The 14,807-nt window shown below is 43.5% G+C and overlaps 1 protein-coding gene across 2 annotated transcripts in view; it reads right to left on the bottom strand.

The window, feature by feature from the left end:
• The window catches only part of PRKG1 (protein kinase cGMP-dependent 1), a 2,371,600-nt gene that overhangs the window by 129,605 nt on the left and 2,227,188 nt on the right, over positions 1 to 14,807 (bottom strand). For both annotated transcript variants that reach the window (XM_078642916.1, XM_078642915.1), the window contains exon 10: positions 5,613 to 5,709. In XM_078642916.1, the coding sequence (XP_078499042.1) occupies positions 5,613 to 5,709 (97 nt within the window). The remainder of the gene's footprint in view (positions 1 to 5,612; positions 5,710 to 14,807) is intronic.

The raw sequence follows: 14,807 nt of genomic DNA, 5'->3' as shown, positions 1-14,807 counted from the left end.
GGTTCTAATAGCCTTACAAACGTTCTGCATCAGAAAACAGTGTTTGTTTAAAGCCCTCTCACTCAATATACGTGTTTGCCTGCCGCTAGGCCTATAACCAGGCATGGCCAGCACAGGTAAGGTTGGAGGGGCAATGGGTGGGCGGGGTGTTGGAGAAAGTCGACAGACGACATGATAAGTCAAATAAAATAAAAAAATTAACAAAACCACTTACCTAGCACTCTTTGCATCGCCAACTTGGCGGTACGGCAAGCGCAAGCTAAGGTATTCCTTCGTCTGTCAACTTTCCCCCGTCCACCCTACCACCTCAACACTCTTACCTGTGCAGGCAGCGCCTACCTATAACTTTGACTTAGGGCCTTTAACAAATCTCAGCAGCTGGCTACAATGCTACAGTACCCAAAGCAAAAGTGCAGGACACGTGCAATAACTTAATTCATCAAAAAACTAGAATTCAGGAAGCTAGTATGCATATAAACAAGTTACCTAAGTATTTTTCATTTGTTTGTTTAAGGATATTTGAGCTATTGTGTTTGTGAGTAGGCATTTCCTCATGCATATTTATGGGCAGTTTGCGAGTCTGAGCATGTGACATTTACGTGCACGTCATCTTGCACTTGCTGGATATGTGTGCTCTCGGTTGTATGTTTGCAGAACTTCTGAAGAGAATGTCATGGGCTGTTTGCACACCCCATAATGGACAAAGGGTGTGCAGAAACTCTAAACATGAGCTGGAAACTTGCTAAATTCAGGGTTTTTTAGCCCACTTTTAGAAGTATTGCCACTCTATGTTGGCAGATATGTGTGAGGGCGTGCATGTGTGACATTTACATGCTGGTTTGTTTGCATATGTGTGGGCCTTTGCATGCACATTGTGTGCATGCCCCCAGGTGTGACTGTGCTCATATGTAGAGGATGGAAATGCCAGTCAAATTGAACTATCCAGTAAATCAGGCCCATTTGTGTCTCATGTTCCTATTTATAGGTTGGTCTGCCAGGCTAAATGGGAGTGCGAGAGGTTACCCTTGCTCTATGCCCCTCCTCCTCTGCCATCTTTGTGTTGGTAACCGTTGCTGTTTACAGCATTCTGCATAACTCAAAGGAGTTCCTAGCATGCTCCATTGACATTCCATGTCAGGAACTCCTCCTTGGTCAGCACAGTGCTGAAAGTGAATCCCAGCTCACTAATAGTGGGTTGTTGACTACTGTGATGCTCCACCATCAGCTTTTTCGTTGGCGTCCATGTAATGTTACTTCCATTATGCAAATAAACCAGTGAGCTTGCACATGTTCTCATTCACACATTGTTTACGCAGAAACTTTTTGCAGTTCATGTTAATGTAGTATAGAAACAGCATTTATAGACTTACTATGAGTAGATTTAATAAAAGCTCATGCAATAAAAGTTGTTGTTCTGCGTTGCGTGAGAGCGAGAGAGCTGCTTTAAGTTACTTTCAGGACCTTTCCAGCACAAAACAAGTTTTGCTCTGTTAAGTAAATTCCAAATAAACATTTAGGGGCATATTATCAAGAACGGCGATAAAGTTATTGCCGATTTAGCGGCAGGAAACTGCCGCTAAAACGGCGACCCATAGCCGCCCAGGTTAACACCAGAACCTGGGCTGCTATGGGAATTCACAAGGACATATTATCAAGCCCATTATCACCGTTTTAGCGGCAGTTTCCTGCCGCTAAATGGGCGATAATTTTATCGCCGTTCTTGATAATATGCCCCGTAGTGCGGGTTTGGGTCAAGCATGGCTCGAAATAGTATTAAATCCTGTCCTTAGTTTGTAAACGTGTTAAGATATGGTGCGCATGAAGTGAGAAAACATTCCTTCCGTGTTTCCACCTTAAGCAAGTGTACAAACGTGACATTAAAAGAAGGAGATTTTCTAACCCTCAACTGCCTTAGAGATCTTGATTAAACAAGGTCAGCTTTTCTTTCCAAATCATCTGTCAATCACCATTCTAGTCATTAAAATGAACTATCGTATACACTTGCTGCAAGCACCTTTGTTTTGGTATGCTGCAGCAGGCTTAATATAAATAATGTAAAAATTCAGCCTGAATTTAAAAACATTAATAAAAATACCATGTTATTTAAAGTTTACCGGTGCCCAAAAATAGACCAAATTAATTTGCATTATTTTTTGCCTCTGTTCTTGTACAAAATGGGGCACATTGATTTTACTCCAGTTCTTACAGCCAGATTCATGAAAGCAAAATCGCCTTGCAAAGGGCCAGATTCTGAATCTGGCCCTTTGCGAGCGCTATTTTTGCATTTGGGATTCATCATCCCAAATGCAAAGATCGCACATCTAGGAATCGCTAAATTGCGATTAATTATATTTAAGGAATCTCAATTTGAGATTCCTTAAATGCAATTCATGAACCACTTAAAAATTGCAAATTCGCAATCTGGGGCCGCTAGTTACCGCGAAGTCTAACTACGTGGTAAATAGCAAAAACTTTTAAAAATGCACTTTAGTGCATTTTTCTAAGTTGTATGTTACACACACACATGTCCTTTGGACATGTTTGTGCGCAACACCAGTGTATATTACCATTTCAGGGGTGCTACAGGGTGTCCTGCGGACACCCTGGCACCCTTGAAATTGCTTTCTTATTTGCAATTCGCTGATTGCTAATCGCAAATAAGGAATTCCATTCCTTATTTGCGATTAGCAATTAGCGAATCGCAAATAAGGAAGAAGTAGAAATCGCAAAAAATATTGAGATTTCTACATGAATCATGTTTTGCGAGTCTTTAATAGCGATTCCTTAAAAATCGCTATTAAGGACTCGCAAAACATGACCATGATGAATCTGGGGGTTTATGCAATAAAACTATGGCAGTAGTTCTAAAACAGGACAATAGGGGGCATATTTCCCCAAACATATCAGAGCGCAGTGCTACACCAAATTTGGCAATGCCGCACTGCGACATTTTTTAAATGCAGGGATGTGCCGAATTTACAAGAATACAGAACACCCCTGTTTTTCGCCTAGCCAAAAAAGATGCATAGCGTCAGAGCAGGCACCCTATCACTAATTGTGAAGGGTGCCTGCGCTGCAGGTGCGATTGTTTATGTGCAGAAAGGGACGCCTTCCTGAACATAAACAGTCAATAATGGTGATTTGCTCTTTCTATGTGTGCTGCATAGAAAGAGCAAAAAATTGGCGAACGTAATAATTTCTCCTCGTATCGCCGTTCTAGGACCAGGTATTCCCTGGGGTTAGTTTTTGGTGCTGCCTCAGCCTTGTAAACTTGGGGCAGCCTCAAAAAGCAATGAGTGTTGCAGTGGAATTCCCACTGCAACACCCATTGAATGCCCATTTGCCACAGAGGACAGCACTGGAAAGGGGCATATTAACAAGGTGACGTTAAGCCACATTAAGTCGCTGAGTGCCACCTTGTAAATATGGGAAATGATGCTAGGCTACTGGAGAGTCAAACAAAGTGACGCTTTGATGGTGAATGAGGCTTGTAAAGGTGCCCCCTAGGTTTGCACAATTTCTGAAAGGAAACCGAGCAAACATTTTGATTAAAATTGAGTTTTGACAGCATTATTTAAATGTTTTGCACCATAGCAAATAAAATATCAAATTTGCAATACTGTGTTTTTGCTAATTGTAATAGAGGTAGCAGTGCATAGGCATTTGTTCAATGTTTTTCAAATATTCACTATGCTCTCTTTCTAAAAAGGCGAACAGCAAACAGTATTGCCAATTTCTATGCTTTAATATAGCTCTAGTGATAAAGTATTTGTACACTTTTCACTGGAGCAAATCTTTTTGTTCTATTCTCTATTAGGCAAACACAACCATTTTTAGTGGTGCAAACTTTACGTAACATGACCAACTGTTGTGTGTTTATTTCATTGTGAGATGATTTTGATTTTGAAATTAGAAAATGTGGTTGTTATATCTTTGTGATAAGAAGGTTCATGAGTTCAGGCCAGTAATATCCAATAAGATCCATACCTCAAGAGACACACACGCTATATACCACGATTAAAAAATGTATGTTATTTGCTCCCAAATAAAGTTTTGCACCGAAGTACATTTCGGAGCAACCTGATTTAACACAGTGTTTTGTTTGTACGTAATAAAAAAATACAACAATGCACTTCCTGCAATTTCTAAAGGGGAAGTTAACTGTTTGAGGTAGGATCAACTTAATCTATTGTTTTGCTAAATACATTAAAAAAATAGTGGAAATATAGATTTTTCACTATTCCGCTGTTTTTTTTGTAATATGCAGTGAATATAGCAATTTTGTTCTTAATAGACATCACAAACATATTCTAAAACAGGGCCAAAAATAGAGATAATTGATTGGTGAACCATTGCAGATCATACCTAAGACATTTATTGTTTATAAATATTTTGACATATGTAAAGAGAATTTAACAAAACTATTTCAGCCCACGAAATAACAGTTAAAAAGCACTAATAGATGTTCTCACTTCCTGGCACTGCTGCGTAGATTCTGAGGTAGAGCCCAAATGCAAATCTTCTTGCACAAGCTCTTATGAAGTGAAAACACTTCATGATTTTATTGCTTGAAACATTTACCTCTTTCCCAAATCAGAATTAAATGTGCCTTTCTTGAAATGAGCCAAGTGTTATTTCACACAGTGAGGAAATACCTCCCACAGTTTAGGCATTCCAACAGTTCACACGCAATAATGTTAGACGGGAAGGGCAACTGAGACATGCACTAACGACTTTTAATACAAGTGTGGGGAAATATCTCACTTCCCAGAACACGACATACACACTTAGGGGCTCATTACGATGTCGGGAGGAATCATTCTATCTGACACCGTATCGGTCATTGGACCGACCAACGCCCAGTCGTCGGTCCCGACTTCCCCATTAGGATGCGCAATCCTACATTTTACTATGGGAGCATGCTTTCCGCTCATAAACCAGATGGGATGCATGCTCCCATAGTAAAATGGTAGGTGCAGTTCATCCCTGCACTCCCTGGCAGGCACCACAAGGTGCCTGCCACAAGGTGCAGGGATCAACAGGGGGACACCATGAGTGCCCCCCCGGCCTCCAACCGGAGGCCGTGCACCAAAGGGGGCCCTGCTGGGGGCCCCCAAAGATGCTTTCTAGCATGGTTTACATGTCGGACAGACCAGCATGGATACCATGTCGGAAACCATCATTGTAATTACATGGACCTTTCCGCCTTTGAGATTACATGGCGCATTCCGACTTGTGGATGGGCTCTCCAGGCCCATCGGAAGCCAGCCAAAAAGACCGTTCTGATTCCTTACCTTCCGCCTACATCGTAATTAGGTGGTTGGAAAGGAATCCGACCAGCACATTATGATGCGGCCACATCATAATGAGGCCCTTTATCTTTGTTCTCCTCAGCTTAGGCTGAGAGAGGGAGATGAAGGTCTTTAGCAAGAAAGCAAGAAAATGTGGAAGCAGAACTAGTGAAAATTATTTGCAAATAACGATTGTGAACATCTAGGCAAGGATACAGATTCTTCACCCATTCCACTCACTTGTGCATTTTTCACATTACAGTTCTAGTACGTAGTCATCACACCATGCAAAGGTCATTTCACCAGATGAAGTCCACCTACCAGCTCCACGCGTCCAAATCCTCCAACTCCCAGGGTGTCGATGATGTTGAAATCGGAAAGTTTCAGGTTGCCGAAGAAGGCAGCTTCCGCTTCATATCTGGATTTTTTGATGCAAAAAAATGGAAACTTCTTAGAGGCACTTAGACGAGCGCTGCATGTTATTGCACCAGAAAGGTTCAGCTTAATTTCCATCTTGGATTTTAAAGTCTGCGTTTTCAGTTCACATCCCCATCAATGTATTGGTCTTAGCTACAAGCACACCATCAGTAGGCACATGTCCTTACCATACAATGCATTAGAAGAGCGGCGGCCTGCTGGAGCGACCCATTATTGCACTTGCGCAGGTGTGACCTGATTGTTACATATTGCCATTCTCATCTCGTCTGATTACGAGAACCCCGAAGATCCCTTGTTCCAATCCATACCCGTGCTTGGCTTCCCATGAGCGCTCATCAAAAGAAGGATTATTGCCAATGTCGTCTGTCTAGAAATAACAGAGGTCAAGGAGGGCCGTAGATTGACAGGTGTGGGCAGAGCTTCAGAAACACCTTTATATTCCTAACGAGACTATACCACTTTCATTTAATATATATGATGTCGTCGAGCAGAACTTCACAGCATAAGTGTCGGGAGCGTCCTGTGCTGGAGGCTTCTGTGTGCAAAGTGCAGCTCGTTCATGAGGTAATACCTTTCCCAGCATGCACCAGTGACACAGGCAGCCCTGCGCTAGAGAAATCACCCTGTCCCTGCTTCGAATTCGACGGCCCTAAAATAACTCCTACTCGAGAGACAAGATATTTTTAGAAAGGAGGGGATACTGGGACCCCCACCCCTGACACTGCGCTTGACAGGAGGCCGTGGACTTCCTGAAATACAGTCCTAGTGTTCTCTGGGAAGCTGCCGCGGATTCGACAGCTTCTTAAAAGGGAAATGTGATCTGTATGGCGCTACAACAGAGTCAATGTAATGGTAAGGACAAGAGGGAAAGGGGAACAACTGAGTAGGTTTGGGGATTCTAGATATCCCAACTTCAGAGCACTCGTATGACCTTATTTATAATAAACTCATTTTTGAAATCTAAAAGTAAACGTTTGCACCAGTGCAAGAACAAGAAGACAAGCCCGTTTTGCACAATATTAATATTTTACATTAAGTCGAGCAGACCAGGGCTGCTTAAGCTTTGGCACGGGTTAACAGTAAACACATTTCTGCAACAGGGTGAAACATGTAACAAACTAACTAGCTCTTTCCTTTGCCTGTGTTAGGGTATAGAGTAAACTGATTTGGTCTGCTTTTCAAACGTTTAAGAATGTGTAATTTTTGAGGCAAACATAGGGGCCGATTAGGATGGCGGACGGACTTTGTCCGTCCGCCATCCTGTCGTGGCAAGGGACCGTCCGCCATAATGGCGGAGGTCCCGTGCACCGAATTAGGATGCACCCGCCACAGTGGCGGGTGCATCCCGCAATTTTAACATTGCGGTGGGCGGTACTGAAAGCACCGCCCGCCGCGCTAAAAATGCATGTTGTGCGTTTCAAAGCACAACATGACAGGCACTGCGCGGTGCCTGCCATGTTGTACTTTGAAACGCAGGGGGGTACCATGGGTACCCCCCATGTGCACCCCCCCTTCACCCTGGGGGCCCACAACGGGCCCCCAAAGCAAAGACCGTATGCCTTTACATGGCGGCATTGCCGCCACGGAAAGGCATTCCCAAAAGCCCATCCTAATATGGCTGGCGGTGTCTGATAGACACCGCCACCATATTAGACCTTTTCCGCCACCGTCGCAAGGTGACCATGGCGGAAAAGCGGCGGACGGGCTTCCCTTCCGCGGCGGACCCCCCAGACATCCTAATGTGGGGGGGTCATTTCAGAGGGGATGGCGGATGGATTGTCCCCGCCGGGCCAGCGGTGGCTACCACCAGACCGGCAGGGGCAATCCGTCCGCCATCCTTATCGGCCCCATAATTTGCTGCATTCTTAAACAAGAAAACAGCAAACCTACAGGTATGGTGCAGAGTTCCTTTTCTGTCTACTACAAAATCTATGTGATATGGCAAGGGTGACCAGATTTTTAGAATGAAAAACCGGGACAGCCATAGACATACAAATAGGGCCATGGTTTGGCCGGCCAAATTATTGTCTAAAATATACAGGGGAAGCTGGAAGGCAGAGGAACATCGCACCTCTGCTCTCAGAGCAGGAGAAAGGAAAAATAAATTGATAATGACCCTGTGTTATCATTTTATTTTACATTTACAGGGATAATAACATAGTGTTATTATCATTTTATTTTTCCTTTTTCTACTGCTCAAAATGCAGGGGTTGTCCCTCCTCTGTCTTAGTGGAGGAGCTGCCGCTGGTCAGTACACCAAAACGCCAAGGGCAGTAGAAGTGACCGCACATCCTTTGAAGGCCAGTAACATCACAGGGTGGACAACTTGTTCCCGTCTTACCCCCAATCTCCTCCTGTTTGTTGCCAAAGAGCTGGAAGAAGGGCAAAGATTAAAAGCAGCAGAATGTAAATTATGGGCCTGAGTCACAAACTGCACTAACTAGTACTTTTTATAGTACTACAAAACATACTACAAAGTGCTATTCACAAACTGCATATGGAGTGTACAACTCTGTATTACGTATACTTCTATGTGCAGAGTTCTCCCCTCAAATTGCAAAGTTTCCCCACACATAGGTATAGATTTTAGTAGTAATTGTTGAAGGAACTAGAGGGAGTGGATGGAAAAAGGGGCAGAATTATTTCAAAAGCGGATGGGATTAGTGAAGAGTAAGGAGGGTTTAGGAAGTGTTCGGAAGGGGTTTAGAGAAGGATGTCACCCACCACACAAGTGTTTGCAAATTGCTTTACACAAGGGGTGGAGTCACGTGACTTGCACTTTTATAGTAAATTTACAGTCGGAGTTTGTTAATGCCGAAAAATAGTAAATTTACTCCAAAGTGTAAATTACCTTTGTGAATCAGGCCCAGAGTATGTATGTTTTGGTCACCCTGGCTTCTGACATGGTTAGAAAAGGCATTGCCAGTGGTATCAATGGGTAGTCTAGGTTGTTTCTCACCACCCTATATGACATCTGTGGCATGAGGGCAGTAGCGGCCTGTGGTGGGAGTGCTGCCGGGCGCTGATGTGGGGCGGGGGAGGGGCAGGGTGGGGGGTTGTAAACTATGGATTACGGCCGATTAGAGGTAAGAAAACATAAATAAATAAAACTAATGTCAGGCAATACACAGAGCCCTAAATTTCCCATAAAAAACACTTCATGCGTGAGGGGTTTTAGCTTCTTGCGATGTCCATAGCTCACATGACAGTCTGCTGTGAAGCATAAATGCTATGTCAGCTGAATACACCACTGTCACCACAGTCTATGCAATCGTGTTTGATTTAAAGAGGACTCCATTAATTTTCTGAACTTGATGTAAAATTGAAATTGATGCTGGCCACAGATTTTTCTGTTCCTTGCCACTGCGGATTACTTGCATGTTTTGTACTTAAATGGCCCAACATCATAGACCGGGTAATTCTACATAACTTAAAATAGTAAATGCCCTATTGCTAACAAGATGTTCATTTAAAATGTCACAACATCCCTCTAATTGCAATAGCGATTACAAAGGAATTCCACCAATATTCAATGTGAACAAAAAACATGACGGAAGATGTTCTGCGCTTAAATGATGATGGGCTGTCCTCCAGGCGCACAAAAGTTCAAAGTCGCCTCAAATCAAAAGCACAACAATGATAGGATTAATGGCGGGAGGTCGCCTGTTCCGTACGGGAGCCTCTGCGGCTCACCTCCGTCAACAAGTCCTTCTTCGGCTGAAGGCGAGCCATTACATTTCCTGTGCTTTGATGTGGGTCTTTCATATTGCATAGTCAGACCTGTTTGACAGACAGGCCTAAGCGGCAGAAAATGCGGATGTGTTTGCATAGATTTGGAAAGTAAACACATATCAATGGTGACCCTCGTATGCCTGCGCTCAGCGCCATTTTGATGATAAGGCAAAGTCTAGGGCCCGACAAAAGAAGCCTGCGTTCTCTCGACCACGTCTAAGAAAAATTCAGTAGTCCGCATAAAACACTGCTTAAAATAACCAAGGCTTTTAAAAATAAGAAATGCCATTCTTTGTGAAGACTGGGGTGACGCCACCGGATTGAGCGGCTGCAGAATTTACCTTTGAAGCAGCTAAATAAACAGCGATTAAATTGCATTTGTGGCTTTTTTCCCTCAGTTCACCCGTACTGCTGTACCTTCAATGCATTATATTAAAGCAGTCTAGAATCTCCACGTGAGATGGGACAGAGCTACAAAAATGATGCAATACAATAAAATATATTGAACAGCTTGCATGGAGGCCTCTGCCTTCCAAATGTCGAGAGGAACAAGAGGTTATGTCACAGAAGGCAATGCAAAACCAGGATGGATCTATGACGTTACAACGCATACTTTTACAACGCATACCTTTACAACGCATTTTTTACAACGCAACATCCATTACAACGCATGCCATTACAACGAATTTGTAAAAACTACCTTTACAAAGCATTCCATTACAACGCATACTACCTTTACAACGCATACCATTACAATGCATAACATTAAATTGCATGTAGGGTAAGTGTTGGATAGTGCAGGGGTAAAAATTACTATTCTAACTCCAGGGGATGTAACAGTAGGGTAAGTGTTGGATAGTGTAGGGGTAAAAATTACTATTCTGGGGGCGTGGCTTACGCGCCGGCGTGCGATGGCGCTTCACCCGTGAGCTCCGGACCTACGCGGGAATCCTCACTGTTTTTATGCATTTTTCTCTGCACACGGAGTCTGGCAAACGGCATCATTACACGGCGAAACATGGTCCCCGTGTCTTACGAGCATCAGCGGCGCTCGTAATTGCCGCTTTCTACTCTTTTGGCTGCCGTCTCTTCTCCACTTGCCACGGGACGCGGGCGGCCGCCATTTTGTGCCGCCGCGCTCGCGTCCCGTTTTCTGGCATTTCCACCGCTCCAATGGCCCGTCTGCTGCACTGAATGCTCATCTTGGGAAACGGTATGTGCCAAGGTATGCGCCTCCTGCTACCAATACGTTTTCTTGACTTTTACCGCCAAAGTTCTCCTCAGGACTTCTAATCCTATTCACAATACATCTTGGTGGCCATTTTGAGGTGCTCCTTGCGCATTGCCTCATTCCTTCCTTTCCTATGCTGTTAACCCTTCATGGTACATTTAATACTTAACTTGGGTCCCATTTTCATGAACGCTTTGCTGTCTCTTTGATACCATATTCCTGGATGGTTTCTTTGGCTTCGCATGAAATTGATTTTTGCTGCATCTCGATGCATACCGTGTAGGTTTGCAGTATTGCTTCTCCATTGCCACATGTTACCTCTTACATGACCTCTTCTTTCCAGTACTTTGTATACCTCGGCTCATAGGGTCTCAACGAATCGATTGTTACGGTGTGACTTTCATTCCTGTGGGTCTCCCAGTTTGCCCCTCTGTTGGCATCATGTCTCAGAACGCAGGCCATGCGAGATCGTCTGTCACCGGTACCACACCGAAACGCCATAAGAATGACCCTCCATCTCCAATTCGCTCCTCTCAGAACCCCGTGCTGGATTCCATTTTAGAAGAGGTTCGTGGCCTGCAACCTTTCATGGTGGCAACTAATGAGAAGCTCAAGCAGATAGAAGACAGATGGGTCGTCATGGAAAATAAAGTCCTGCAACTAGAACAACGTATTAGTGACGTCCAGGATGTCTCTACAAAAATTCCCATTCTTGAAAAGGAGATACAGCAGTTGAAACTTCACACAGAGGACCTTGAAAATCGTAACAGGCGGAATAACCTCCGTATTTATGGTGTTTCGGAATCCCTTGGGGAGGGTGATATGGTGTCCTTCATCCGCAAATTCCTCTACGAACTTTTGGAACTCCAACCTGAATCTACTCCCCTAAATATACAGCGTGCTCATCGTTTGGGACGTCCAACTTCTAACCCGGCCAAACCCAGAGGCATTATCCTACTTTTTCTGGAATTCACTGAATTGATGACTGTTCTTAAGGCTGCAAGAGCGAAACGTCGCCTTATTTGGTCGGGCCACACCATCTTCATAGCCCAGGATTTATCGAATGCCACGAATGCACGCCGCAAGGAGTTCCTTAATCTACGTCCACGTATGAGCAGGGCTTTAAGTGGGGTGAAAAAACTGGGGGTCTCTCAAAGGGGCGTGGCCAGTGTAATTAGGGGCGTGGCTTTAAAACACTTAGGCTAAAAATCTGTTTTTAGCATAGTGTGCTGCCCCACTAGTATTTTGCTGTTTCTGTCATTGCATCCAGATATGTGATAAAAGTAACATCATACCTACAACAAGTCAGGGCTATTGGCCTTGTCAATGGTTATTAGTTGCATAAGATAAATAAGCTGCAACCATGGCTTGTTACATATAATACTGAAAAAGCTTCCAATTTAAGCCCTGGTGACCCTACCACAATGTTCCTGCTCTTGTGTTTCAGAAAGAGAAGGGACATCCAGAGAGAAAATCACTCTTTAAAGGATTTCCCTTCCCCCATAACTCTCACCTTGCATGACGTCATGCCGTAACCTCCACTAGTGAGAAGTCAGCAGTCTGAGCACACGCACATCGATGTGCCTGCTGTCTCGAAACGGGTCTCTATCGGGCTGTTTAGTGCCCTGGCACTTTTTTCCGGCTGCAGTGACAGCAAACTGCTGTCACTGCAGTCCTGAAAAAAAACGGACCACCTGTGCCAGGGCTCAAAACAGAGCCCGATAGAGACCCGTTTCGAGGCCCACTTAAAAAAACTGCCGGTGCTCAGACCCCTTGAGACCCGGCCCACTTAAAGCCCTGCGTATGAGGGAATTAAGCATTCAATATGGAATTCTTCATCCTTGTCTCTGCAGAATAACACACAATGGTCGTTCCCATACCTTTGATGATCCGCAGAAGCTTCGAGAGTACCTACAAACCGTCTCTACTTCCACGATGGACACTAATGACTGAAAATAACTCTTTTCTAAATTCTGCCCTCACTTTTCTTCTGTCATGACGACTGTTGTGGCCTTGTCCAGATCTCTTTCGTGTCATTTTTTACTATGACTTCTCTTCTTGTTGATTATATCCTATCTATATTCCCGCGTTGTCCTTGCTCTGTGGGGTGGACGCCCGCGTTGGCGTCTCCATGCTCCTACTATCTAAACATTCTCTTTTTTCTCAGATCTGGCGTCTTTGCCTTGATCTGCTTCTTATCCATTTCCTTCTTTTCTTTTCCCTTCTTTTTCTTCTTCTTTTCACAGGCCATTCATGTTTATCCCTTGCTCATTTATGCTCCGTTCTCTTCTTTGTGTCACTGATTTCCTCTCTTATTACTAACTCCAGTACTCCTCATTGTTCCTCCCCACCTCTCCTAATGAATATCATGCTTCCTCGTCTACTGTTTCTCTATTTTTACCCGATATGTATTGTCTATGTTTATATTGCGTATTTGAATCTCATTTTTAACATGGTTGTCTCCATTGTTTCTCCTTGTAGTTCCCTACCTGCAGTGTTTTGGATCCAGTTGTTACCCTCCTCCCTTGTCTTCCATCATGTGTAACTTTGTTACGTGGAATGTTCGTGGTCTCGGCAACCCTGTTAAACGTCAAAAGGTATTGTCCCACTTATCCAAGTTAAACGCTCAGATTGCTTTTCTCCAAGAAACGCATTGTACAGATGTCGAATCGTTGAAACTTAAGAGGGCGTGGGTGGGTCAAGTTGTATTTTCTCCAGCTGTTGATAAAAAAGGTGGTGTTGCTATATTATTTTGTAAAGGTTTGGATGTTCAAATCCTATCCTCTCAATCGGATGCAGAAGGTCGTTGGGTTATGTCAAAGGTGACTATACAAAACAAAACTATGGTGCTCCTCAATATTTATGGCCCTGTCCGACCTGACCCTAAATTTTGGACTGATGTCAAAATCCTCATTTCCTCCATTGACTGCCCTAATATTGTCTTAGCTGGCGATCTTAACCAATGGTTAGATCCCTTTTCAGATAGACTATCCTCCTCCAAATTCCAACCTGATAAGACACACAAATCCTTCCAATCAGCCATTGCTTCACGTCCCCTCTTCGATGTGTGGAAAACATGTAATCCAAACTTACTCGAATATACATTCTACTCTAATGTTCACCACACCAGGTCCAGAATTGACTATATTCTAGTCAGCAAATCCCTTCTCCCTGCGATTCAGAAATCTGAAATTGGTTCTATTTTTCTTTCGGACCATGCACCTGTTTATGCCACTTTTGACCTAGCCCAAACCTCCTCCTCTTTCAATCGTTGGAAATTTAACACTTTCCTTCTCTCCGATTCTGTTTTTATGTCTAAAGTTAAGGATTTTATCTCTGAATACTTCGCCCTCAATTTACCCCAAGACACGTCAGTTTCAAATAATTGGGATGCTTTTAAAGCTGCTTTACGAGGTTTCACGATTTCTTATGTGTCTCGGAAAAAGAAACTCAATCGTGATAAATATACCGCCCAACTTTCTAACATTAAGACCCTTGAACACTCTTACTTCTCGTCCAAGAATCCTGACGCTCTCCACCAACTTATTAAAGCCAAATCTGAACTTAATCAAATTGCCACAGTTGAAGCTTGCAATACCCTCTTGAAGGTTAAATCTAAATTTCATGGGGGTCAGAATAAAGCGGGGAAAATGTTAGCAAATTATCTCAAAATTAAATCTGAGCGAAAATCAATTGGATCTATTCTCAATGAGGTAACCAATACAACGGTTTCTTCTGATGAGGATATTGCACAAGTATTTCATAACTACTATAAACTCCTGTATACTGATGATACGCACCCTGATGATGATGACCTTTCCCGCTTCTTCCAAGACCTCCCCCCTCCTCCATCTCTCCCTACAGAATTCCATCAATTAGAGTCTGAAATTACCCCTCAGGAAATTCTCAAGGCAATTACCTCCCTCAAGAAAGCGAAAGCCCCTGGTCCAGATGGTCTCCCAATTGAATTTTACTCCAACATGCACTCTATTTTTGTCCCCCATCTTTTACAACTTTTAACTCCTTTATCGCAAATGCCAAAGCATCTGGCTCATTTTTGGATGCCCTCATAATCATAATCCCCAAACCTGATAAAGACCATTCCCTGTGTAAAA

Source organism: Lissotriton helveticus, chromosome 5_1, assembly GCF_964261635.1.
Source record: "Lissotriton helveticus chromosome 5_1, aLisHel1.1, whole genome shotgun sequence".
NCBI classification, from domain to species: Eukaryota; Metazoa; Chordata; class Amphibia; order Caudata; family Salamandridae; genus Lissotriton; species Lissotriton helveticus.
Note: the sequence above shows the minus strand (reverse complement) of the source record. Positions and strands in the feature narration are given on the sequence as shown.